The sequence below is a fragment of the Meriones unguiculatus genome, chromosome 18 (genome assembly GCF_030254825.1).
Source record: "Meriones unguiculatus strain TT.TT164.6M chromosome 18, Bangor_MerUng_6.1, whole genome shotgun sequence".
Classification (NCBI taxonomy): domain Eukaryota; kingdom Metazoa; phylum Chordata; class Mammalia; order Rodentia; family Muridae; genus Meriones; species Meriones unguiculatus.
The window spans coordinates 19,713,678-19,740,817 of record NC_083365.1 but is presented as its reverse complement, the minus strand read 5'-3'; the positions used below and the strand labels follow the sequence as shown (position 1 = coordinate 19,740,817).

At 47.0% G+C, this 27,140-nt stretch overlaps 1 protein-coding gene across 1 annotated transcript; it reads right to left on the bottom strand.

Annotated features, from left to right (window-relative positions):
• Positions 1-1,364: 1,364 nt before the first annotated feature.
• Positions 1,365-27,051, bottom strand: Patl2 (PAT1 homolog 2). The gene is made up of 24 exons (XM_060371499.1): positions 26,092-27,051; positions 25,369-25,470; positions 24,409-24,689; positions 23,333-23,477; positions 13,236-13,333; positions 12,542-12,633; positions 12,154-12,259; positions 11,089-11,142; positions 10,654-10,738; positions 9,904-10,106; positions 8,564-8,629; positions 7,756-7,865; positions 7,184-7,267; positions 6,812-6,953; positions 6,664-6,705; positions 6,330-6,450; positions 6,136-6,233; positions 5,918-5,971; positions 5,691-5,824; positions 5,408-5,567; positions 4,813-4,953; positions 3,061-3,155; positions 2,412-2,561; positions 1,365-1,691 (listed from the first exon to the last, which is right to left on the bottom strand). The coding sequence occupies exons 9-24, from the start codon at positions 10,667-10,669 to the stop codon at positions 1,673-1,675; spliced, it is 1,635 nt and encodes a 544-aa protein (XP_060227482.1). The 5' UTR covers positions 10,670-10,738; positions 11,089-11,142; positions 12,154-12,259; positions 12,542-12,633; positions 13,236-13,333; positions 23,333-23,477; positions 24,409-24,689; positions 25,369-25,470; positions 26,092-27,051; the 3' UTR covers positions 1,365-1,672.
• Positions 27,052-27,140: the final 89 nt, after the last annotated feature.

Here is a 27,140-nt window from a genome sequence, read left to right as displayed (position 1 = left end):
TTCCTCTGAACTGGGAGGCGGTCCTACGCCAGTTATCTTTTTAGCTTGGACTGGGGTCAGGTCTCTACTGAATCCTGCAAGACCACGCCTACCCTCGCTTAGCTCAATTCAATAAACGCGAAATCCTTTCAGCTGATTCTGCTGGGCTTGTTGCAAAAGAGTTCTGAGGCTGGTTCCTCTTACTCCACTGAAACCCAGTTTGGCATCTCTTCAATTTTTGTGGTTTTGTTTGGTTACAGGCCCTCCAGTACTGTGGTTTCCTTAGCAAGGACTTTTAAGGAACCTCCTCCCTTAAAACAACAAAAAAATCTGAACTACACCCCCCCACACACACACACACTGCAGCGCTTCAAGAAATCTGCACCCACGGAATTTTGGAAAGCAACCACCCTCATCAGATGCCCAGGAGCCCAGAGTTTGCAAAACTGGCAATTTTTAGTCCTCTCCCACCAAGAAGTTTTGAAGAGCAGTTTACCCAAGAAGTATTCGCCGGGCCCTTCTTCCTCCTAACTACAAAGACTGATTTTCAGATCCTGTGCAGTTGAGTTTCCTGTACCCTTGAATACTCGGCCTCAGGGTTTGGGGGTGCCAAGCTCTCAAACCAATAGACCTTCTTTTGAGGTCAAATTTAACCTATTCGTTGTGGTCCTCCACCGAGGGCTCTTACAGTCACGAAAACGAACGTGAACATTGAAGTTAAACGATGTTCTTTGTGATAGACGGGGGAGTAGAGTGGAGTTGGTGAGGTGGGTCACCCTTCAGTTTTTTTTTTTTTTTATGGGAGAGAAAGGGGAGAGAGCTGAGAGGTGTTGAAAAGGCATTTGGGGAAAATCAAACAGTACCTTGTCAAGTTATTTATTTGATAAAGGCTCCCTGGTGGATGCCTGACCCTCCTTTACCAGCCTTCCAGGTACTAGGAACGCAGGAGTACGCTGTCACACCTAGTTATCAGTGCCTTCATAACAGAGCCACCTCCACAATCTGACCATTTCGGCTTAACTGCAACCTCTGTTAACATGCCTTCCTGGCTCATCCAGTCTGAAGCCTTTCTCTACTCCGGTCACTCTGAAATCATGACATGTTTCCCCATTGTATTTATGACTAACTGATAGTTTATGTCAATTCCTGCCCAACCTCTATGTAAACCTAGAAGTAACAGACTTGTGCACCACTGTAATCCTCTTGCCTGAAACCCAGCCTGGCTCACAGAAGGCACTCCAGTGTTCCGTGATGAATGCAGGGCTTCATTTGACAAAAATGCAACCAGGTATTTCCTATGCCAAGGAAGATGCTTATCTCGAAATCCCTCAGCCTTAGCTGAGCACAATATGGTTTCCATAAAGTCTGGCAATACTGAAGCAACGTCCCGGGTCAGACTTTTATTAAACACAAGGCCTTGTCTCTTATAAGGAAGGATATTCTTGACATAGCCACAAAATGGCCTTCATTGTAATTCCAAACTTACAAACAAGTTTCGACATAACATTTGATATTTCTTTAATTGCACCTGAAGTGGTCCTGCCTTAAGTTTAGGCAAATCACTTAGATTTTGAGAAAGGATATGACGGTGTTTGTGGTAGGGTCCTCCGATATAATGGCATACAGGAAATGTCTTCAACTGTATCACTGTAGATATTTCAGCTTCTCACATGTAAGTTCCAGAAGTAATCGATCAGTAGATACAGGCAAGCCTACAAAGAACAAGAGTTAGCTGCAAGCACAATTCCATCTCATAAATATGTTTTAATTCACGCTTGGCTCTTTCTAACAGCTGTTAAACTCTGAGGACACGGATGCTCTCTTATTTATTTTATATTCTGGGATAATCTCTGAACTATTTTTTGAATGAACTAGTTATTCAGCTTTTCAAATTACAGCTCTGAAATAGCACCTGCAAACGACCAAACATTAGGAAAAAATGCAAAGGTTTGGCTGAGCAGTCACAGGACCCTAATAAGTCCAGACTGGGGGTTACTCGGTGAATACCTGAGTGTCTGGAGTGACTTTTTAATTTTTTTAAATTACATCATTTACACACACACACACACACACACACACACACACTTACTCCATGGTGAACATTTGGAAGTCACAGGACAACTTTCAGGAGCCACTTGTCTCATTCCATCATGTGAGTCCACACTGGTCCTAGAACTTTTATTTTTATTTATTTTTATTTTTTGAGACAGAGTCTCATATCTCACTATGTAGGCCTGGCTGGCTTGGAACTTGCTATGTAGACCAGGCTGGCCTGGAACTCACCCTTGACCCTGAGTGCTGAGATCAAAGGCATGTATTACCATATTACAAAGCACATGATTTTTTCACCATCGCAGCCTGTAGGAGATCTGGTGTGCGGACCTGGGCTGGGCCTGACAAGGGGCTGTGACTTTACCTCTGTAGGCACTTACTCCATTCTGGCTTCCAGCTGCTGAACCAATTGTTTGTCCATGTGGTGGCAGAACAGGAGGAGCAGGTTCCTGGGGAAGGCCAGAGGTTCTGCCAGGGATGCTGGGGGCAGCTGAGCTATCTCCCAGCCAATCAGAATCACCAAGTCTGTCCTAAGGGACAGAAAACACAAGCCCAGCAGAGCCTTTATGCAGGAAACTGATATCCAGGTGGAAGCCTGTATTATTCTTCCACCACTGCAGCCACTGATCCCGCCCCAGACGGCAATTGACAGGTAACACCTGTACATTTGATATATACTTGATCATGCCTATCCATCCTCCTTACAGTTTGATCTTAACTCTAAGGAGCTAATATGCCACTCCCAGGTAAAGAAACAGACTAAGAAGTGAAATGTCTCAAAGTTACATTGCAATAGACAGGTCTGTTTGGCTCTAAATGTGTCTACTTTAATTACTATGACCTGTCCCTTGTGGGAAACCAACATTCTCGGACACCCTGTAGGGCAGGGAGAAGATACAGTCCTGCTAGTTCTTTCTTGCCCAGCATCCTCCCTGGTTCTTGACTATGTTGTTCGGGAACTCTTTCTTCGGGCTCACCCTACACACCCAGGGGTATTGGGATGTATTGACAAGGCCTTTATGATCTTACCAAGCTGCCCAGTCACTGTTGGATTGGAGGGACGAATCCAGGGATACCAGCTGCTCTCCATGACTCAGCAGGGCATAAAGCAGAGATATCCCAAACTGCGAGGGATGGGCAGTTCAAAACAAAATGAGTTCACCAAGGCGTTCGTGCTTATCTGGCTTCGCTGTCTCTCTCCAACGGAAGGAGAGGCTTGCATGCACAGATGGAGATCAATAATGCCACAAGACCTGTCAGATTTTACAGCTGGACAAAGATCTCGGACATACCCAAAGGGATTACTGCTCTGAACTTCCCACAAGTTTTTCTGAGAGCTGACCAAATAGAAGAAATCAGTCAGTAGATGAGGCACAGAGCCTGGACTGATATTGCAGGTAGTCTGTGGGCCATACTTTCAAAAGTACTACTTTAAGCAGAGATATACAATTAGAGCGCCCAAGAGAATCCCCTCGAGATTGACAGAGTCTGTCAAATCCGGAGTTGCAGACCTAAAAACTTGCTGTTGTAGGCTTCAGTGGAGAGCAATGAAACAGTATGGGGGATGCTTAGTGTACAAAAGCCTTGTTTGGATGCTCAGCAAAGAAAAAAAAAGACTGTCTTTCCTTTAGTAAGAGAGCCTAATATTTTAAACAGGTGGGATCCAGGCTGCCCTTGAACTCACAAAGATCCACCTGCCTCTGCCTCCAGGGTGCTGGGATTAAAGGTGTGTCCCACCTCCGCCCGGCTAAGTGTGGAGACTTTTTATGTGGGAGTCCATTGGAAAAAAGATGTCTTTTTCCCCCTGATGCATGTCTCAGGTAGTGCGGGCTACTACCTGAATTCACCATAACGACAAAGGTGACCTTGAAATTCTGCTACCGGTTTCTACTTTCCCTTACTAGTTCGAACCACCATACTCAATTTGGGTGGATGTCAAACCCAGGACTTCATGCACACCCCACAAGCACTCTCCCAGCTGAACCACCCCCTCCTCACCCCCAGCCGAGACGTGTACTTCTCCTTCCTAAATGCCGGGAGGCGAGGAGTCCTGTAGGGCATGCCATTTCCTCCACGGCCTTCACCACAACCACCACGTGTTCACGAGCCACAGTGCCAGGCAGTGTGGAAAGAAAGGGGGAGGGAGAGAGGTGGGGAAAGGAAAGGGAGAGAAGGAGGAAACACAAGGACCTCGTGTTTAATAAGCTCTCTTCAGACGACCCTGTGCTCACAGGGAGGATTTTGTCTGTTTCTGAGACAGGTTTAGAGTGGCCTATCGCTTGCCACGAAGCTTAAACTGACCTCGAACTCATGATCCCTCTGCCTCAGCCTCCCCGGTAGTAGGAGAACATCCTGTCCAGTTCTCCTTAGACACTGAGAAGTGCTACCGAGGATGAGATTTGTGTAGAAATGAGCCCATTCTCTTGAGTGTTTCTTTCTAGTGATGCCATTTAGGAATCATCTACGGGAGGCCTGGCGTGATGGCACATCTGTAATCCCAGCTGGGCACGTCTGTAATCCCAGCACTCAAGGAGGTAGAGGCAGGCGGGTCTCTGTGAGTTTGAGATCAGCCTGGTCTATACAGCATGAATTTCAGGACAGCTGAGGCTATACGGAGAAGCCCTGTCTCCACCCCCCACCCCTCCAAAAAAAATGATCAGTTCAAGGTTACCTTTGAGGTTACGTGGAGCTTTCTAGGCCAGCCTAAACTATGTGAGACCCTGTCTCAAGAAAATCAAACAAAAAGCCATCTGTGGAAGGAAAAGCATCCCAATATATTACCTGATTCTGAAGTACCACAGAGACTGGCCGCTCTGAGGAGTCAGGTGCCAGCAGCAGCAGACCTTGTAGTCCATGGAGAAGCTGATGGAAGGTCAAGTGCCTGATATATTTCCCCAGAGGTCTGAACAGCATGTGGAGAACCTGCACGAAGCTCAGTCAGTATCTCTCCCAACCATTGTAACTCCATCTCCTCATGCTTTGTCTCCAGTCCCTTCCCTGTCTAACCAGCTTTAGGCATCTTCCTGGTCAGGTTCCTTGCCAGGCTTAACACTGATCATAACTCTATTCCTAATAGGGTCCTAGAGCACTGACCTATTCTACAGTGGCTTTCTACAGGAAGTAGATGTGAGACTCACCCCTCATTAGGGGACCCTCATCTCCTCTCAAACTCAAGGCCTACCCATACCTGTACAGCCGTTCATCTGTTTACCTTTGCTCCTCATACCTGAAGATGATCTGCTGTCCCCAGGGTTGTTTGCTCTGTAACTTCCTTATTTGAGGGGTGGGCAAGAACACCCCTACTCTACATCTCACTAGCATCTCTAGAAAGGGAGGGACTCCAAACCCATCAAGACCATCCCCTTTGCCACAGCACCTGGTCAGCCGCGTCCCTCCGGATCAGGAGGGGCAGATGGTAGATGATATACAGGAGAAGGCTAACAGCTTGTTCACGGGGTAAGAAGGGGAGCAGCCGAGCCACCAGAATCTTCCCTTTCCTCACAGACATCACCTGCAGAAGGTTATCTGCTGTCTCCCTGCAATGAACAGAGGAGAGTGTTTTGAGAATTATGCCTGGAAAGAAGGCTTTATGCCAGCAGCAAAACCAACGCCTGCTGACCCTCCTCTTCTGAGGTGAGGTGGGACTCTCTCATACTCACTCGGGGTTGTTCTGCTCCTGGGTCTTTAAGGCCTGGAAGAGCTTCTCAACCTGGTTGCTCTGTTCCCCCAAGTGGTGGTGGTAGGCAAAGCCATCCTTCTGGCTCTCCTCTATCTTTAGTAACTGAAGGAACATCTGGGAATTCCACAGTGGAGGGGGGTTGTTAGCTGAACAATATTGTCTCCTTAAAAACTTAATCAAGAGCACCTCTCAGTGAGCTTCTCTGACCTTCTCAATCTGGAACAACACTCGAAGCCTCTGGCCACTTGCAGCTCCTGTATCCTGGGTACAGAGAGGCCCCGGCCATCAGCCACACCGTCAGTGCAGCTGGAAAAGGCTAGAGCCAAAGTCTGAGCACACTGCTCCCTCACTCTTACATGACAATTTAAACCCGAGCATGAACGTGTTCTAGAAAAAGAAATTCTGGGATGATCACACACTCCTACCTGCTCTTGAGTTCCGTGAGATACAGCATCAATAGCTCGCCGAGGGCTAAAACATGTTGACACGGCTACCTGGCCCAGGGAACCCTCAATTCGTACCACTGCAAAAAGAGAGCCAGGGAGGCACACCCTCCGCTGTACACAAACCCCCTACCCCACTCCTAGGTTTCCAGCCCCAGCCAGCAGCCTGGCCATACCTGGCTTATACACTTCTGCCTTCTGGATGTAAGGGGGGACCAGCTTGGAAGACTCGGCCCTGTTTCTCTGTCCAAGCAGCTCTCTGTCTGCCTGCCTCTTCTCTAGCTTCTGATAGTACTCCTGTGAGTCCAGGGAACAAGGAACGTGTGTAGGCGCCTATAAGGCATTTCTGAGGCTCAAAAGAGTGTACGGAGACGGACGCGCCCACATTCCCAGGGTAGGTAGGGAAACCTCTCAGAGGATGGAGACAAACCTTGGGTATTTGGAAAACAGGATACAACCCAATGGACCAAAGTATAGGAGACTAGCGGGGAAGAAGCTTGAGACACTAACTTTAGAAAGATGGATTCCGTCTTGGAGTAACTGTGCCAGCACCTAAACAGATGGGGCCTCTAGGAGTTGAAGAGAGACTCAGAGAAGGCCCAGGAGTCTCAACTCATCAGGCCACGGTCAAAGCTGGGACTAGGTGCCCAGAGCTCACCTGGTAGTAATAGTCATCCAGGCAGGGCTTCTCACTCTGCAGCTGAACCATCTGCAGTTTTATCACCCAGTCCTTCTCTTTCCGGGTCATGAGGTTAGCATACGGGTCTGGCTTCTGAGACCAGGGCTTCTGGGCTAGGAGACTTCAAGCCAGCAGAAACATCCCTTTAGGCCAGCCCTGCCATAATGACTTCCCAAGGAGAGGTGAACAGGCAATGGAGTGTTCTTGGAAAGACTGGAAAAGGTGCCGTGTTGGGCAGCGTGGTGGAGTAAGGCATATGCCGTGGTTTGGGAAAGAGGGTTAGTCACGAGGAAGTACCCCCGATGCGTACAGGCTGGTTCCCCTCAGCCCTGCTTCTCATCTAAGCTTTACCTCGCTTTTTGAGCTTTTTGACTCCGCTGCCGCAGTAGGCTCTGATGGTGCTGAGGGTGGAGCTGGGTCAGATGACTGGGAAGGCTTAAAGGGAAACCAGCTGAGTGGCAAACTTCTGCTCTGCACCCCAACCCTCCCGTCCATTCTGCTCTGGCAAGCACCAGGAAACAGCTAAGGCAGCCCTATGCATCTGCGTGCCTCCCCCAAATGAAAAAGCAGAAAACATGGCAGTCCTCACTTCCCCATCCCAAGATAGGTTTTTCCTGTAGTCTGTCTGCAGGCAGTCTAGGCACACTGGGCAATCTTTTGGCTCGGTTGTTAGCAGTTCTGAGTTCTAGTCTCAGTTCTATCAGGATAGCCGACCTCCCTACTTTAATTTCCTCCGGACTCTGTCTCTTCATCTGTGAGGGAGCAGAGACTGGACTATGCTTCAGATTTTTGTTAGTGAATCTCTCTTAAGTGTTTTTCCTGGCCCCTGTGGCAGCTGGTGAAAGGCGATAGACATGGCCACCATGTCTTGTGAGCTGTAAGAGGCCTCAGCTTGCCTTGGTAAAGTGGCCTGGCACCGGTACCTGAGTTTAGGGGGCCATGGGGTCTGTGGTCCGTAGAACAGAAAAGGATCTGGCGAAGGCTGTTGAGGTCCAAAGTGACGGGCTGGAGAGCTGGTTCTTGGAAACCCAAGCTGAAAAGGAATTGGCGATAGACAGTCCAGAGGACAAGGGGGAAAGGAGAGAGCGCTTCCCCAGCTCAGGTAATTTCCTGTGCTTTGTTGGGGAGCCCTCGGAGCAGCAGCTGTGCTTCTGGCCTTGGTTGACAGTTTGGCACCTCCTAGGAGGCTCTTTTTTCAGGCCCTAACTGTCTGGGGGCGGGGAGGACGCGCTTTTGAACACTCCTCATGCTTTCGTGTTCTGTCCTCTGCCAGTGAGGGCAGGCTCCCCTGGCCTTTTTCCTCCTCACTCAAGCCCTCAGCAGAGCTTAATTAGTGCATAGCCCTCCCTGCAGGGGTTTCCTGGTCTCCAGTTTTCACGTGATCATGTAATTCACGGATGGCAGGTATCTTTCCTGCCCCGAGTTCAGTGCAGATCATCCACCGAGATGGTTGATGATGTCGGAGCAGGGATCTAGTTTGTTCCTTGTGGTACGAGTGACAGTTCCAGTAGCACTTATTAGGACTCTTCTGTACAACCTGTCGTTTACCGAGCCCTTCTACATGATGTGGCTGCCCACCCCAAAAATGCCTCATTGAGGGTTCTTCGTCTCTAGGGCAAGGAGGAGAGTAGACGACATAACAGAAACCAGGGACACTCTATACCTCCGGGAATGGGATGTTTCGCATCACTCGGTCACCTCCCCACAGGATGGAGACTAACGCAGACTCACCTGCCACAGGAAATTCAGGGAGGCTTGTGACGTCCCCAGGGCGCCAGAGGAACTGTGCAGGCCTCTCTGGAACAGAAAACAAAACAAACCCCAGCAGATTCCAGAGGACCCCCACACTGTCTCCTCCTTTTGTTTCCATGGGAACAAGGCTGGAGCAGCAAAGCCAATCATTTCAACAGCTAGGACCTAACAGCCTGGCATTCCCCTTCATCCTCAAGGTCCAACAGGACAGGACCCTTCCTCCTGAGAAGATGACTGACATTTTAGGAGTAGGTTGCAGGAGGTCACCTCACTTACACCGGAAAGTCCTTGTCTTTCTCCACTGGTCATGTGAACTTAAGGGAGAAATCCTAGAACCGGCCTCCCAAGACACAAGAGCTAAGATAAAGGTGACTCACCAATAGTAGGGCTACTATCTATGGGAGACACAGGACCCTGCTGGGATATTGTATCCACGTGTATGTGTAGCTACATGCCTGTACATGGCATGCCCATGGAGGTTAAAAGATAACCTCTGATGTTGGTCTATAGGGCTCTTTCCACCTTTTTCTCATTGGCTTGGAACGTTCCTGGCTGGATGAGCAGGCCTTGTGTCTAAAGACCCTCTTGTCCCTACTTCCCATCTTGCAGTGGCTGAGATTACAGACATACACTGCTGGATCCAGTGCTTTACACTTGTTCTGGGGACCTGAACTCAGGTCCTCACATTCACAAGGCAAGGGCTTTACCAACTAAGCCATCTCCCCAGCCTTGTGGAATTCTGTTGTTTGTTTGGCTTCGGAGGGTGTGTGTCTGTCTTGTCTTGTCCTGTTCTGTCCAGTCTGTCCTGGCTGTCGGTCTGTCTATGCTGTCTGTCAATCTGTCTGCCTGCCATGTTCTGTCTGTCTATCTGTTCTGTTTGTCTACCCTGCCCTGTTGTCAGTCCTGTCTGTCTGTCCATCTGTCTGTTCTGTTTTGCCTGTCTGTTCTTTGTTCTGTCCTGTCCTGTCCCGTCCATCCTGTCTGCCCCTCCTGTCTGTCTATGAACGGGTCACTCTATGTGACACAGACTGGCTGGCAAGTCATGACCCTTCTGTTTCTACCTCAGGAGCCTTAGAGCTAGGACTGCAGGTGTGTGCCACCACACCTTGATTAGGAGCTGATCTTAGGCAAAGGACAGCTGCAGAAAGTTAACCTGGAAGACAGAAAGAGAGAGGAGAGGAGAAAGCCCTCACTCAGCATCATGCCTGGAATAAACCATGTCAATTCAGAATGGATCTTAACGAAGAAGCAGAGGTGAGAGAGAGGCACTGAGGGAGTCGGTGAGCGTCTAAGTTCGGGCCTGCTGTCTCTAGCCCTACCTGCCATGGTACTTGGGCGTTTTGGATGGCATGCAGTATGGCTGGGTCCCCAAGGTTCTTCTCTTCCTCCTCCACTTCTGGAGCCTCATCTTCCTCTTCATTCTCCTTCTCTTCCCCTTCCTCCAGTTGGAAGGGAGACACTAAGCCTTCTTTAGGAGCCAACGGAACAGAGAACTTGCTTGGTCTCTGATGTAGGTGCAGACCTGGGGAAGAAGATGGAGACACTCGTGTGAGAACTCTTCTCCACACAGGCTGACACTCAACAGAAACTCTGTTCAGAAGCCATCTCTAGAACCATTTTTAACTACTGTTCTTAGCCCTGCTGCCTCAGGACACTCCCAAACGACCCACAGCGGTGCCTGGCAACTACTAAACCCCGTCACTCTGCACATGTCATTTCAGTGGTCTGAATGGATACCGCAGGTTTCTCTCTCTACCTGCTCCTCCAGAAAACAAGCCCTTCTGTTGCCTCCTTAGATGGACTAGTCTCAGGTGTCCCAATCAGTGTAGCTTAGCCCCGTGTGCTGGATCCTTCACCCTGTCTGCTGATCAGCCCTACAGAGAGGTCGGGAGCATTATTGTTTTCCCACAGGGGTGAGGAAAATAAAAGGCCAGAAAAATCTACCTCGGCAGCCAGTGGAAGAGCTTTCACAGTATGGGAGCCTGGTTTCTTAACCATGCTGATGCCTACCCCTTGCCTGTGTTACCTCTGGACGTTTTAGGTAAACACCCCAGCCCGCTTGGCAATACCTTCAAGGCATTTCATCTTGGCAGCCTAGTGGGCTTCCTTGTCAGTTGTGTCCTCCACTGATTGAGAAGCCTCTGGAAGGGAAACCTGGGACAAAGGAGAAACCCAGAGGCGTTCTCTCCCTCAGCCAGTAAGGATGGGTGGTCCCTAAAACATCCGAGGTCTCCTTCCAGCACGGTGGGCGGAGGATTATTGATCCCAGGCCTCAGAAAGTGAGGGCAGCCTAACTCCCCCACTCCCAATCCTACCAGCTGAGTTGCAAGAAGGGACAGAAGTGAGGCATCTGGCTAAGCCACTTTCTGAGCACAGTGACACCCTGCTGCCAACACCCACTACCTGACTGCTGCAGTCCTTCCCACAGGTGAGCTGTGGTAGCCTGGGCCAGGGCCTGCTTGCTTCTCCTACCTTTTGAAGGCTCATCTCTGCCTCCTGCTCACCTGTTAAAGGGCCAGCATGCTTCGCTGCTGAGGTGGTGTAGAAGTATAAGAACTCTAATAAAGAAAACCCTTAGTCAGGTGTGGTAGCACGGGCCAGTGATTCCAGCCCTTGAGAGGTAGAGAGGGGAGGAGGGTCAGGAGTTCAAGGGCAGCCTCAGCTACCTAGAAAAATCGAGGCCCGCCTGGACTTCACAAGACTGTCTCAAACAACAACAAAACAAGAACAGACAAACCAGAAAACTCTTAATTGAGTATAGGCCACACCTGTAATCCCAGTACTTGGGAGGCTGAGAAAGGAAGAATGACTTGGGCTTAAGGCCAATCTGGGCTACATAGTGAATTCCAAGTGGGGCTTGTCTCCAAAGATCAAAAAATAAAAGCAAACCAAATAGAATCTCTCTCGATTGGGAAAGAGAAATAAACTGTATATTTAGCCATTCAAGTCTATGAGTAAAATTTATTGAGGGCTGACATTTGGTGGCAAGTGCTTAAAAAAAGAATCCTTTAAGAAAAGTTTAGAAAAAGTGAGGCTTGGTGGCACACACCTGTAATCCCAGCACTAGGGGAGGCAGAAGCAGGCAGATCTCTTGTGAGTTTGAGGACAGCCTGGTCTACAAATGAGTCTAGGACAGTCAAGGCTACACAGAAAAAAAAAAAAAAAGGTGGGGGGGGGCTAGGAATTCCGTTAAGAACTTTGTTTCCATTGGATGCCTAGGTCTTACACCAACCTAATGAGAGAGGAAAGTTCTGGATGCGTCCTGGGAAGGCTGCGTCAGGGAAGGTGCACCTGAGGATGCTTGAACCCCACCGAGTTGCAGCAGCTAGCTCCCTCACCCAGCTGTCATTGATGCGCAGCCCTGTACATTCAGAAGCCACGCCCACTGCCCGCCCACTCTTTCTTTCCAAGGATATTGAAACTATCCTAACAGGAGAGATTTGCTGCGCTCTGTGGCTTACAAACAAAATCAAGTTACAGAGAGAGTGGTTTGAACTGGAATATGACTTCCTACGCTTTACTTAACCGCCTCACCCTAATGGAACAAGTGAGCACAGCTTGAGCCTCACCTTATCCAAGACATCTCAGACAGGCTCCTTCCCGGCTCTAGTATGTGTGTTCCTCATGTGAGTTCACTGGTCTTCACAGCGTTTCCCCCACTTTGTAGCCACCGCACTGTCAGAATTCACTATGATTATTAACTATATTGTATTTTACGTTATTTGTTACTGTGTGTGTGGTCTAGGAGTTAAGACCGGGGCTTTATCCATTCCAGCCAAGTGTCTCATCACCGGAGCTACACTTCCAGCACTTAGGAGGCTGACGCAGTAAGTCTCCAGCCTGAGGCAAGCTGAGGTTGTGTAGTGAGCTCCAGGTCTGGGCTACACAGTGAGTCTCAAAGCAAGCTATTGGAGGGGGAGTGGGGCAGGAGGAGGAGTGGAAGGAAGAGAAACTCACCATACTGTAAGATGCTGATGGGACCACACCCTGGCACAGAGCTGCCTGACAACTCTCTGTCCAGCCTCGGACCAGTCACTACTTGATTGACCCTGTAGGTAAGGATTATTTTCACAAAGCATGGGTGGTGATGTGTATGTTGCCTTCCCCTTGCCTCGGCCTCCTTAAACACTCACATCATGTATGCTGGCCTGGAACTCCTATCGCAAAGTTTCCCCCAGGTAATTCACGGTCTTCGGAGACTGTTATTTAGGCTGCGGTGCCCAGCTCTGATGTAGGTGCTGGTGATCTGAACTCGGTACCTCATCCCTTAGCAGCAAGCACTTTACCGTCAGGGCCACCTCCCCAGCTCCCACCCCACGGATTTCACCGGCTCCACAGGATCAAGTTTGTTCCCCTAGAGACAAGTCTGCTGAGTGATGGATTGCCGAGTCTATGCCCCATCTTAGTTTACGCTGCCTGTCAAAGCTGGTCTTTGGCCGGGTTGCTTCTTCACGGGAAGGAATACAAAACCTGTTCTTTGCCCAGAAGGCTGGAGCAGATGTGCTTACTGGCCTGGTGACCCTCGCAGTGTCTGTGTGGCTGGAGGTTTTCCCAGACCCTGGCCATACATTTGTTTCTCTCAGAACCTATCTTCTTTGTGTGTTTTACAAAGAGTTTTGACGCAGTCATGTCTGACGGGTAGTTAGCTTACCTTGTTCCTCGAGGAGGTTTAGGTATGCTTTGTTGAGCATGCAGGATTGATGAAACATCAGAATTGTTTTCACGAAATCGTGCTGTGCTTAAATATGCCTAAAATAAACAATTTAGGGTCAGACACCCAAAGTTTGAACCAACACCTGCCGCTGAGTCCTGCCGGACTGAACTACCGTCTTGCCTCCCACAGCTTGTCTCCCTGCTGGCTTAGAAGGTCACAGAGAGGCCCACAAAGGTCGCTGAGGACAGGCTCTGAGCTTTCAGCAGACCTGTGCCGTTCCCAGTGGCTCTGTGCCTCTTGCTTGCAGTGTGAGACGCGAGCTTTCGGTTATTCCTGCCTTGGGGCCTCCACACCGCCATCAGGGACTCTAACCCTCTAAAACCATAAGCCCAACTAAATGTTTTCCAAGTTGCCTCGGTCAAGCCACTTTATGACAGCAATATAAAGGTGTTACTTCTGTCTCATCCCCAGCTAGCAGAGCACACAGGGAGAAAGTGGATGGGGTGGTGGGTGGGGAGGACCAGAGGCCACTGGGGATGATAGAGCTGTGTCTCCTTCTGGTCGGGTGGTCAGCTCCAGCCCCTGTGGACGTTGGGCTCAGGAACTGTCTGAAATGTGAGTGGATAGTCGCTTTTTGCCTGGCACCAACCTTGTACCCCTCCAGGAGCATTTGGGCCGGCGAGTGGTTAGCTCAGAACAAACTGTTAGAGGTGTGTAGGTGCAGCCTAGCAAGAACATGTATGTACACAGACCTCGTTATAATGGGAAGTACAGCTGGGTCTTTAGAATACAGGAAATGCAAGTGCCCCGTGGGTCCTTCTCCTTCCTTGGTCACTTATGTCTGTGACTCTGTATTATTGGAAACGTGCGCTCAGCTGATCGTCAGCAGTGTTTATTACCTGTGAGGGGGTTCTCCAGCACACGGCCCTGCGCATCAGGGCACACCATTCAGAGCACACCAAAACAGTTGTGACATGGTCTGAATGGCTCTGAAACATCTCTGGGTGTGAGATAAGTAGAGGCAGGTGCAAGCAGGATCGAAGGCTGGAAGGCATTTAGTTCATATTGGATAAGCATGTGTGAGGGTCATTTCTCCATAACCTTAGGCATCGCTGCTTTGGGGGGGGGCTGCTGCAAGGGATTCCACTGGTGTCATTGACTTTGAGATAAGGTCTCTGTGCGTAGTGCAGCAGACCTCAAATTTGCCATCTTTTGGCTTAGGCTTCCCATGAGCTGGGATTCTGAGCAGAAAACCATCAAGTCCAGACTGAGTTTGTCTGATTCTGACAATTCCCGCCTTGATCTCCCAACAATATTCTCTGAAGACATCATTAATTATCTGGCGCTTTGACCTGAATTGTTCCCTGTTACTGGCTTGATCTGACTCTACACTTCATCCGGTGGAGGGTGAGTGACAGATGTCAACGAGTTATCGAAAACAAACAAAAGACCCACAGCAAACAATTCTTTATGGCTAATGTTAAATCGTTAGGAGGTGTAAAAGGAGTGGCCCTTAGGCTAAGCCTCCCTGCCCTAGTCTGTTCTTTCCTGTGGGTGGTGGCCAAGTCTCTCCAAAAGCACAGTTCAAGCTCTTTGTTAGGAGTTAGACTTCTGCAGAATGTCAGCTCACAACCCAGTCTTAGAAGTATCGTTAACAAGGACCAAAGCTGTGGGTGACAAAAGATTCAGACAGCTTGTTAGGAGATTGTACAAAGTTTATCGAGTGGACTTTAGCACCAACAGATAATTAAATAAACTCTGACTTTGTTAAGACTTGATTTATTAAATAGTTAAGAAGCTGACAAACAGCAGAAAGCTAAGCATATGTATCTACATACACACATATGTATATATTATATGTTGTATATATGTGTATATATGTATATGTATGTGTATATATATATAATCACATCACACTGGTTCCTCCCCGAGACCCTTATCTTGAGTATGACAATGTAGTCATGACTTAAGCTTTATTGTGCACATGGGATTGACTTATTTATCACCAAGTAAATTTTCAACAATTTATGCTTACATATGCCTAAAACAAGCTACACAAGGCCAGACTCCTGAAGTTTAAACTGACACCAGCTACTCAGTTGTGTTGAACCAACCACCTTCTTGCCTCACCCAATTGTTACTCTGCTGGCTGCGGTGCTCTCAGAAACTCACCACCCCCCACATACACAGAGAGAGAGACACACACACAGAGAAACAGAGACAGAGAATAGAATTGAATCTAAGGACATGTACGACACACTATAACATTGTGATTATCTGCCTGGGAATTGTTAGGCTATAAAGTTCTATATGTTGCAAGCTTTAGGCAAACTTCAGTGTTGCTTGGATTTTTTTTTTTTTTAAATAGACTCATATTTTTTCTTTGTTTCACAAAAGCCTGAGATACATAAAATGTTACATTTCATCAAGAGTTAGCCAAGATAACAGAATTTCCAGTAACCTTAGACAGTGAACTGGCTTGTGTAAGCAAGAAGGCAGAAGGAAAACGGAGCCAGAAAGTCAGAGGAGATGGCTCAGTGGGTAAAGGACTTGTGCAAGTGGGAGGCCCAGGGCCCTACGCCCCACATAGAAACCTGGCGGTCAGGGCAGCTGCTTGTAATCCCAGAATCTGGGAGGCAGAGGTGGCAGTGGGTCCCCGCGTCAGGTTTGCCAGAGTTTACCACACTTCAGTGGTTGGTCTTAGCTGGAACTGATGCGTTCATTCCAGGCTCAACATGAGATCTCCCTGGATAAACGAGGTGGAGAGAGATCCACAGAGATTTCTCACCACAGCCTCAGCACGTAGTGTGCTCATGTGTATGCATACTCCTGCATGCACACATTTGAGCACACATACATAGGTGAGGCGGGGGAGAGGGAGAGAGACAAACATGTCTTTTATGTTAACCCCAAATTTCCTGAGTGTGGAACAAAAAAGGGATCTGGTCCCCCGAAGCGCTGGGAGGATGGAAGGAGCTATTTTTGTTTTAATAGAAGCATAAGCATGATGGTCAGTTCAGCTTGCCAGAACCTGCCTCAAGGGACTGTCCCCAACAGTGGAGGCTGCACCATCCATTCTAACAGAGCTTTTAAGTTTTTATTTTAATTTTTATTTTTATTAATTATAGTTTATTCACTTTGTATCCCAGCTATAGCCCCCTCCCTCATCCCCTCGCAATCCCACTCTCCCTCCCTCTTCTTCTCCTATGCCCCTCCAGAAAGGGATTTTTGCATCAGAGGCTACACAGGCCATAACCGAGGAATGAGAACAGAACAGATAGGGCTTTTAAACCAGAAGCCAGATGAGTCATCCCAGGAACCAAACTAGAAAGCGCAATGATTGAACTGGTCAAGAGAAAATGTGTGTCAAGGGTCAGGGAATATAGGAAAAGAAAGTCCCCAAGGGAGATCAGAACTCCAGAGACTCCAAGTCCAGGCACTGATCAGGACTTACTGGGGAGTCCCAGAACCCTCCCAGTAGACTGAGGCTCTTGATCCCTGATACCAGAGGTCAGTGAGCAGAGGCAGGGCTTGAATAAGTCAGGCTTTTTTCAGAATCAGCAGTCTGAGAAGGCTGTAGGTTAACACCTTAAAAACCGCCATGTCTCTTATCTCTAGGCAGCAGAGTCCACAGGGAGGTGGGTGGGGGCATGGAGCTTGATCTTGCCCCTGGTCATAGAGCTGGCAGCATTTCTGAGGCTTGGGATGTCTATGCCTGTCTTGCTGTCATCCCTTGAACTCTTTCCTTATCCTGTGGCTGTTTGGGACATTTTAAAATGTTGAGTTTAGGGCATCTGGACTTTCAGGGGTGGTTAGCTCAGAACAAACAATCTACTAACAGTGTGTGTGTGTGTGTGTGTGTGTGTGTGTGTGTGCTCGCACATGTGGGTAATATACAAAGAACAAGTGTGTCTTTAAAATACAGAATGTGAAAGCACTCCTGTCTCTTATCATTTTAAATATTCTCTAAATAAACTCTTTTTGTTTATATATATATCACAGTGTCTTGCTGGGTGGTGGCACTTCCCTTTAATCCCAGCATAGAGAGACAGGTGGGTCTCTGAATTTGAGGTCAGCTTGATCTTCATAGCAAGTTCTAGACCAGCCAGGGTCACATAGTGAGACCCTATGTCAAAAAACAAAAAATTACTTGAGCCAAATGTGGCATGTCCACCTGTAACCCAGAACTCAGAAGGTGAAAGCTAGAAGATCAGTTAAAGCCAGTCTATTCGACATGAGACCCTATCTCTCTCTCTCTCTCTCTCTCTCTCTCTCTCTCTCTCTCTCTCTCACACACACACACACACACACACACACACCAGTGTCCATTTCCAGTAGCCAAGGATTTTGGCCAATAGTACCACAGATAGGGAATTCACAAACAGAAATGTAAAGTGTATACATAAGGTGCTCAACTCAGTCATCTTTAAAGACTGAAGAAAGTAAGACAATTTTCAATAGCAGTAACAATCCCAGGGAAAGGTGCAGGGAGATAAGTACGTCTCCTAGTTTAGGGAGCGGGGAGTATAACTTGCTACAAAGTCTCTGGAAGACAGCTTCATGCTACATAGGATGGGCTAAAATAAGGAAAAACTGGAAATGCCCCTAATGAGGGACTGGATAAAAAGCATGGTATAAACCGGGTGGTGTGGAAGCCCATGATCCCACTCAGGTGGCTCAAGCAGGACAATATATTCGAAAGGATTAGATTTTTGTTAATGCATATCCACACACATATCTTTGTATGAGTAGATAAAGTCCAGGCATAAATATACCTGTGGGCTAGCCATGGGTATCTTAGAAGGTAGAATAGCATGTGATCTTAATATCTAAACTGTCTGAAATTTTCTTATGGCTGTGAGTTTTATAATTAGAGGAGTGTGGGGATGTATCTCAGTGGTAGAGCTAGTGCTCTTGGGGCCCCGGTTCCGACTCCCACATCCCCACACAAAGAAGAAAAGTCTCAAGAACCAACATTGATGAAAAACAAAGCAAACAAGAAACCCTGTGTCAGACAGACATGGTGGCACACACCTTTAATCCCAGTAATTTAGGAGGCAGAGGCAGAGGCAGATAGCTGTCTGAGAGCTTGAGGCCAGCCTGGTCTACACAGTGAGTTCCAGGACAGCTAGGGCTATATAGAAAAACCCTGTCTTAAAACAAAACAAAACAAAAAAACCCTGCCTCTGCATCTCTGCCAGCCTCATCACAGTCCAAAGGGGAAAGTTCACATTCCTCCCTTTGGTTCAAAGCTCCTCAGCTGGCTGCTCCTTTCTCTCTCCCAATAGATTTAGTTGTCTGCATCGCAACCTATTTTCAGGTCTACAAACTACAGTTCCGGAGCTCCTTTGGGGAAAAATTTCCCCAGTGCCTAGCAGTAGGAGAACCTAGTAACTGAATGATCGCTGTGGGCACTGACATTAGATGAACAAGTCGGAGCAGATTGTAGAAGTATTTGGTACAGGCTAAGAAGAAAAAACGGCCAAGCTATGGACACTTCTGTCCTGGTCTAGAGGTCCCATCTTATAACTCTCGGGCCCCTATTAACACTGTAAACCTCAAGTCTGGCACATCACCAGGGCTGACCCAGCTCAGGTGAGAGTGGTGGGAGGAGGGGAGGACCCAAGATTCTAACAAAAAAATCCTAACCCCCTTCAAGCACGAAACAGGTGATTCACTGCTTCCCAAAGAGTATACCCCAAATGCCCTGCGGAGCCAGAGCCTGCTTGGTCAAAAGGCAAACTACACTTTGGAAAGGCAAACATTTACTCTGCACTAAGTTCTTGGTAACGGTCCTATTCTGCATGCTCCTGGAAAGGAGAGCCGGCTTAGCTTTCTGTTGTGGCTGCAATGAATTTCTAAAAACTCATTCACTCTAAACAGTCTGTCCTACTTCTGTAGACCGGAAGTCTAGCACAAGTTCATGGAGCCCAAACCAAGGTTTTGGTGGGGCGGCGATGCTCTCTGGAGGCTTAGGGGAATCTGTTCTTGACTTTCCTGCCTCCTCCAGTCTGCCTTCATTTCTTGACTCATGGCTTCTTTGTCTTAACGTTGTCTACTGCATCTCTCCGGTTATGCTTCTGTAACAGTGTTTCCCTACTAACCATAGTCACAAAATAGTTCCCTGATTACAAACAATTTAGACGTATTTATTTTATGTCTATGAATGTTTTGCCTGCATGTATGTATGCATACCAGTTGCGAGTCTGGTGCTGGCGGAGATTGGAAGAGGACAGCAGACCTCCTGGAACTGGAGTTACAGATGGTTGTGAGCCAACATGGTGTGAGTGCTGGGAATCAACCTGGGTCCTCTGGAAAAGAAGCCGGTGCTCTTAACCACTAAGCCATCTTGTCTTTTAAGGGTTCATGGAACTAAAATATATTTGCTTAAGTCATCCCCAGCAATCGCAGTGCAAACTTCTCAACCTTAATTATATCAGGGCCTTCCCTTATGTCCTAAAGATAACAAATTCACAGGTTCCAGAGATGAGGGCAGACATATTTGCTGGGAATGGGGGAGCATTATTATGTCTGACAGTAAGACACGGTGTGGAGAAAAGTCTAAAATCATTGTTCATTAGAACCCAGTTCTATATATAAATGGTACAGAGGTGAACTCTTTAAGGTTACTGGGCTGTTAAGAATGTTAACAAGTAGGAAATAATGGCCCACACTCTTAATCCCAGTCCTTGGGAGGCAGAGGCAGCTAGATTTTTTTGTGAATTTGAGGTCAGCCTGATCCACATCGTCAGTTCAGGGACCACCAAGGCTACATCGTGAGACCCTGTCTCAGAAAACCAAAAACAAGAAACCTCCCACAAACCACCTCCACCATCACCAGCAATGGCCCCCAAAACAAAACAAGAATGCTAACAAGTTATTTTTATTGTTTTTGCTGGTGTGTGCGCGTGTGTTTGAGACCAGATCTCACTAGGTAGCCCTGGCTTGCCTACAACTCACTGTGAAGACCACATTGGCTTTGGGCTCACAGAGTTCTGCTGCCTGCCTCTGCCTCCCAAGTGCTGGGATGAATTAAAGGCAGGGCAATAGTTCTTTGTTATAAGCACCCTCTGATATATAAATTTTCCTATAAAGAGACAAATTGTTGCCTGGTGTATTGGTCAGGGTTCTCCAGAGGAACAGAACTTGGAGAATGACTATATAGACAGGCTCTGGTCCAGCTTGCCCATCCGTGACTGTCTACCAATGGAGGAGCCAGTTAGTCAGTCCCCAAGGTGGGATATCTCTTCTTCAGCATGCACCAGAATTCTGAGGAAGTAGGCTTTAATGCCAATGAAGAAACAGACTTGCCAGCAAGAGTACAAGCAAGCAGGAAGAGAGAACAAGTTTCCTTTTCCATGTCCTTTATAAAGGCCACCAATGGAAGGTGTGGCACAGATTAAAGGTGGATCGCCCCACCTCAAAAGATCCAGATTAAGCCCGGCAGTGGTGGTGCACCCCTTTAATCCCAGTACTCAGGAGGCAGAGGCAGGCAGATCTTTGAGTTTGAGGACAGCCTTGTCTACAGAGCTACATCTAGGGCAGCCAAGACTGCACAGAGAAACCCTGTCTTAGAAAAAGTCCACATCAAACAGTGACTTAAATGATTTAAGTAAGGAAAAGTCCCTCACAAATGGACTCACTCACTTGGGTTTTAGTTAATTCCAGATGCAGTCAATTTAACATCCAAGGTGGCCAGCGCACCTGGTTTCCTTCGTCAGCTGACAGTTGTCAGCTCTCTGCCTTATACCTGGCTGCTTGGGACAAAAACCTGTGTGCTGACTAGCTCAGCTTCTCTGGCAACTGGCTGGATTACCCTCAGGGTTCCCAGCTGTTTTGGACACTTTAGAATTGCTCAGAGAGCACTCACAGGAACCACTCCAATGACAGCAGCTGCCAAAGATGTAACTTTTGTTTTGGAAGGCTTTGCTCCAGTTGTGGCTATTTCAGATAATCTATGCCAGTAGGAAGCAAGCCAGGGGTTAGAAACCTTAGTAAACTGTAGGTAACACTGTAGCCTTTCTCACTCCAGACTGGAGGGAAAGAACTTAGGAAATTCAGTAAGGAGGCAATGATTAGTGCAATATGAGAGCCACAATTTGTTTTTATTTCCCCAGGTGAGTCCTGTGATTGATGCAACTGGAAGCTGTGCTATGATTGCTATAAATACTATCCTTCATTTGCAAACCACACCTGTCCTAGATTGTAAAAGGAACTTTTATTCCCTGGTTCAGTTGTCATCTGGGAGGCTTACTGCATCTGTTGGCTAACCTAGGCCTAGTCCTGGAAGCTTCTAGCCTCCATACAGTCTAACCTAAGCCTAAATTGTTTTCAGCCTCTGAGTCTTACTGCTTAGTAAGCTCACCCTTTCCTGTTCTTACTGAGCTCTGGGCTGCTGATTCAACTCAGCTGTTCTGGCTCAAACTCCTCTCTCAGCTAACTTAATCAATCTGGCTTTTCTCTAGGCCGATTTGCCCTGTTTGGCCTCAAACTAACTCAAGCAATCCACTCTAATCTCCTGGCTCCTTCTTCTCTGGCTCATTCAGTCTTCACCTGAGTTCTCTCTCGGCAACCTGTCTATTAACCGTCTTGGCAAAACTGCTCTTCTCACTCCGTATTGCCCCTTAGGTAGCTTCCCTCTCCCCTCTCTTCTCCTGAGAGTTGTGCATATCCTATTCTGCAAATCTCTGATTTGTCACCCTTTCTGCCACTCCACTAGACATCACTTTCAAATATGGGTGCTTCCTTCTACAAACTAACTTTACCTTAATTGTTTGGGATTAAAGGCGTGTGCCACCATGCCTCGATCTAAGCTTTTCTTTACCTACAACTTGCTCTGTATGAGGCTGGTCTTGAACTCAGATCTGTTTGCCTCTGTGTCCTGGATTAAAGGTGTGTTTGTATTCTGCCACCTGCCCTAGCGGCACTGCCTACCTAGGCCTGGACTGAGCCCAACCACATCTCTCCTCCATCAGGAAAAAGACCTACACACTTGCTGCAGGCAGTCTGGGGTAGCATTTTCTCTATCGAGGTTTGCTCCTCTTCTCAAATAACTCCAGCTTGTGTCAAGGTGACAAGCAACCAACCCAGACGGCTATGAAGAGCAGACAGCGGTAGTGGTGGTACAGCTGTAGCGAGGAGATAGCTAAAGAATCCCAGAGAGCAACAGGCAGAGATGACAAAGGATGGAGGAAGCTGAAGATGAGGGATTGGGAGCCCTGGTCACTGGAAGAGAGTTCCAGGTAGCTGGCAAGCCTTAAAAAACTAAGGCTCCCCATACCATAGGCTTAGAACCCTAACACTGGCTGCTGGGGGTTGTGGCTATTGCTGCTGCTGCAAACCAAGCATTTCATTAGATGCTAAGTGTGTGGCCTTTGACAATCAAAACCCAGAAGCTGGGTACTCGGCTTCACCATGAGTACCCAGAGCTCCTAGCCTCAAACTTCTAGAGCCACAAGGCTTATGTTTTTAGTTTTCAGAGGTTGGGGGTACATGTTTCTGAGCCTGGCAACCTAGCCCATCAGTCTTTGGCATTCAATGGCCTGGGACTACCAACACTGGAAATGGCATTCCTTGCCTTTCCCTGAGAGAAGGGACGCCAGCCAGCTTACAGGTAACAGAACAACATGGAAACTATCTAAAAATTTTTAAGTGAAAATAAGCAATTTCCCGATTTTGCAGAACTTCTTCCCCCTGTACATGTACTATTCCTGTTTCGATTTTCTCATCTATAAATGAAGATGCCTACCTTCAAGACAGCAGTTTTACATTTGTTAGTGTATGCATGAGTCGTCTGCATGCTTTTAAAAGGTGATTTTGCTGCAGTTTGTCTGATGTGGACCCAGCAGGCTGCGTGTCTCAGCGCTCCTGGGTATCCACGGCGCTGATGGTGGACCATGCTTTGGAAGCAGGGGACTGAGGACAAAACCTGATAGATCTCAGCACAACTGCGCTCTTGTGTCTGGGGTCGACCTGCTGACGGAGGTCCACTCAGGTGAACTTTTAACTTGTTCCTGTCTCCCCACTTTGATCTCTTGCTTTTCTTTCTGTTCAAGCACTTCATTCTTTCCAAAGCCTAGCGATGATGTACATACCTGTGCTCTCAGAGTTCATCTTCTCATTGGCAGTGGCGGTGCACCTCCTTGGTCACAGCACTCAGGAGGCAGAGGCTGAGTCTGAGGCCAGTTTTGTCTACAGAGCGAGTTCTAGGACAGCCAGGTCTATACAGATAAACCCTGTCTTGAAAAGCCAATTAAAAATTAAATTAAAAAGGAGTTCTTTGTGTGTGTGTGTGTGTCCCTTTCCTCCCCCCGCCATGTGTACTTGTGTAATGCCAGGTTCACGGGATCCTCAGAGACCACCAGGAGACGATGCAATAGCAAGAGGGCTTTATTACGAGAGTGATCGAACCCAGGACCCAAGTCTCACTGACACAGCAGTAGAGAAGTAGGACCTCAAGCTCCGAGTGAGCAGGGTTTTTAAAGGGAAAGTCTGTGAGCAGGGGGTTTCCATGGCAGCAAACGGGGGGAGGCACATAACTTGACATTATAGGATTAGGTAAAAGTTAGAGAGGCAAGGTGATCTTCTCTGAGGCACAATTGCCTGAGGCATATGATCACAATTGCTATTCTTCTAAATTATATCTGAAACATTGGGGAGAACTTTCCCAGCCGATTCCCAACCAATTCTAATTGATTATTGCCAGGGAAATTGTCTCTATTTTCTATGAAGTATGTATTCTGTGATATTTCCTGGAGGCTGTTTCTAGGAGAGTTAACTTTGTTTTCTGCTGAGTGCACATTCTGTGATGTTTCCTGGTACCTGAATTCAGCTCCCAGTCAAGATGGCTCTTTATTTCAAAATGGAGTTACACCCAGGCTACCTTAAACTCTTTGCTTGTGCCTGCAAAGGCCAGAATGGTGTGTCAGGTCCTTTGGACCTGAAGCTACAAGTGTTTGTGAGCTGCCCGGTGTGGGTACTGGGATGGGTTTACCTTTTGGAACCGCAATAATTAATATACCATGGATGTATTTAAGTATACATGGATGTATTAAGTATACTATATGAGCATGTCTGTAAGACCAGCCCCAAACTCTAAATAATTAATAGTTTTCACCCCAACAATTCCTTCTACTCCGGATGCTCCTTCTGTCCCCTGGAAAACACTCACCGGCTTTCTGTCACTACAGATCAGTGTATCTTTTGTGAATTCTATATAGACAGACTCATACAAGAGTCTATTCTTTTGTCTGGCTTCTTCCAGAATTATTTGATATTTGTGTCACTAGTTGATTTCTCGTTTGTTCTTGACAGTTGTCTTGTTCTGACAGATCTACATCACAATGTTTCTCTCTGTTCACCTGTTGGTGGCTGTGTGGATTATTTCCAGTTTACAAAGCGGCTGCCAACATCCATACAAGTTATTGTATAACATAAGGTTTTGTTTTCTCCCTGGAAAATGTCCGAGTACAGAGAATAGGTAGAATGGTTTATTATGTTTAATTAAAAAAAACTATTTTAGACTACTCATTTTGCTTTATTTGTATGACTATTTTGGCTACATGTATGTTAGTACACCATGTGCATGTCTGTTGGATCCTCTGATAGTGGGATTGCAGATGGTTGTGAGCTACAATGTGGTGCTAGAAATTGAACCCCAATCCTCTGCAAGAACAGCAAGCAAGTGCTCTTAACTGCTGATCCATCTCGCCTGCCCCAAACTTTTTTTGTTAAATAAAATCATGATATTTTTTTCAAAGTACTTATAAAAATTCTAGTTCTTCTAAAAGAATTCTTACCAATATTTACTATTTTGAAGTGTTGACTGAAATAACCTTTTCAGGCAATCATATAGGCAAAAAAAGCCGCTAGCTAATAATTATTAATTACTAATATTTAGTTATTGATAGCTATTATTAATTATTGATAATTATTCCCTTGGGAGATAACTATTAAATTGTGGTGTTTGTAGATTCCCAAAGTTGGTCCCCTTACACACACAGGGCTCTTGTCTTTTCTAATTTATTTATTTGTTGACTGAGTGTGTTGTGGTGTGTGTGTGTGTGTGTGTGTATGTGTGTGTGTGAAGTTGTCAGAGGACAACTTGTAAAAGTCGGTACTTCCCTTTTACCTTGTGGGTCCCAGGGATGAAACTCTGGTTCAGGCTTGACGGTGCCTTTCAAGCAATCGGGTCATTTGAATAGTAGTTTTCTTCTCCTTTCATTTTCGTTATCTAAACAAGTCATAAGTACAAGTTCAACAAGACACAGAAGTCCCCACACCCAGAAAGCTAAAAACGTTTCTCTGTCTTGGCCCTTCTTGTTTGAGACAAGGCCTTGCTCTTCTGTGCACACTGGCCTTGGAATTCCTGTCTGAAGCAGGCCTTCTCTCAGCTTTCACAGTCTGGGGACGGGCTGAATTCTGAGCTGCTTTCTCTCAGCTTCCCCAGGACCTGAGACCTATTTCTTTCTGCTTCTAAAATTGGTTTTATAAGTGATTAGAATAGATTCTGTCTCTGTTGAACTTAAGTTTAGTATTTTTCTGCGATGTAGTAAATCAGGAACAAAACAAAACAAAAAAAAAACAGCCCTGTAGTTTTCTATTTTCCTAAAACATATTCTAGCACAACAGTGTTTAGTATAATTTAACATTAACATTTCAGGTCTTTAAAATACTAAATGCGTTTTTCTTTTAACTGGATGGAGAGAGGTGTCAACGCAAAGCTTTATACGTAAAATTTTTTCTTATATTTCAGAGTTACAGAAAGGGATATCATATCATAACATGACCGTAACATATAGCAAAATAACATTAGTAATTATGACCCTTAAGCACAACTAGATAAAAATACTACCTGCTGGGTAGGCAAGTGTACGAGTGGGTCTCTGTTTATGATCTCATTAAGGTTCGTGGAGACTACTCTGTTTTCTCTAGTTTAGACAGGAGCGCCACAGTAGAGATTGTTAAAAGTTTTAAAACCGTGTCAAAGAAATCCAGAAGTTATGTTGTTGGCTTCCTTGGGGAAGCCGAGCCCAAGGTCGGATCTCTCTCTCCATGTCTCTACGCTCCACTTCCTCTTTACCGTGCCTCACTGAAAGCGCTTCAACTTGGCCGCTTGTGGTGGTAGGGCCTCCCAGGTGGTCGCTGCCTGTCTCTGTCCTGCGCTTCTGGCCAGTTTAACTTCCATGATGGGTCCACAGCTGCTGTGATACACATTCTGAGTAAAATTCTTGCAGCCTTTGTCTTCCGAGCCTACAGAGCAGAGAATGCCTCTCAGGGCTCATCTCCCCATCCGGAAAAAAGAATTTAGTCGTGGATTCACTTCCCTTGTTCACTCGGTGTAAGACAATACTGCTAAGAGAATGGTCTGGAAACACAGCTCCAAGCCATTGTCTCTTCCCCGAGCCCCGCCGACAGAATAAAGACAATTACCTAACTCTATCAAGGGTACCTGAGGAAATTCTCCATCCAGAGCTCTCAAAGGGAAACCTTCGAGAGGCCGGAGATTCTCAGAGCTGCCGTTCCCAAAGGAGGGTCCTTGCACTGGGAATCCTGAACAGCCTTTGTACTCCTGGGCTGGGGTTATAAACAAGGTTTGAGTTCGGCCAGTTAATGCTCCTAATTGTCCTGCCTTTACTTTTCAAGAATGAAAAGTCCTCAGTCTTTTTCTGACCGGGCTACTGTTGGCGATTGAGGGAATGAAGGTGCTCCCAGCCAGAAATCCCTAGGATGAACCATCAGATACACCAAATTCAGGAGCACACCCTAGATCGCAAAGCACAGAGGCTCCAGCCCAGGCTATTTCAAACATCACGGGACTTTATAAGAACATGAAACTGAAAATAGGAAAGTCCCTCTGTAACCTAGTTCGGCGTCAACAGCTAGGAGACTGGTGACGGCCTG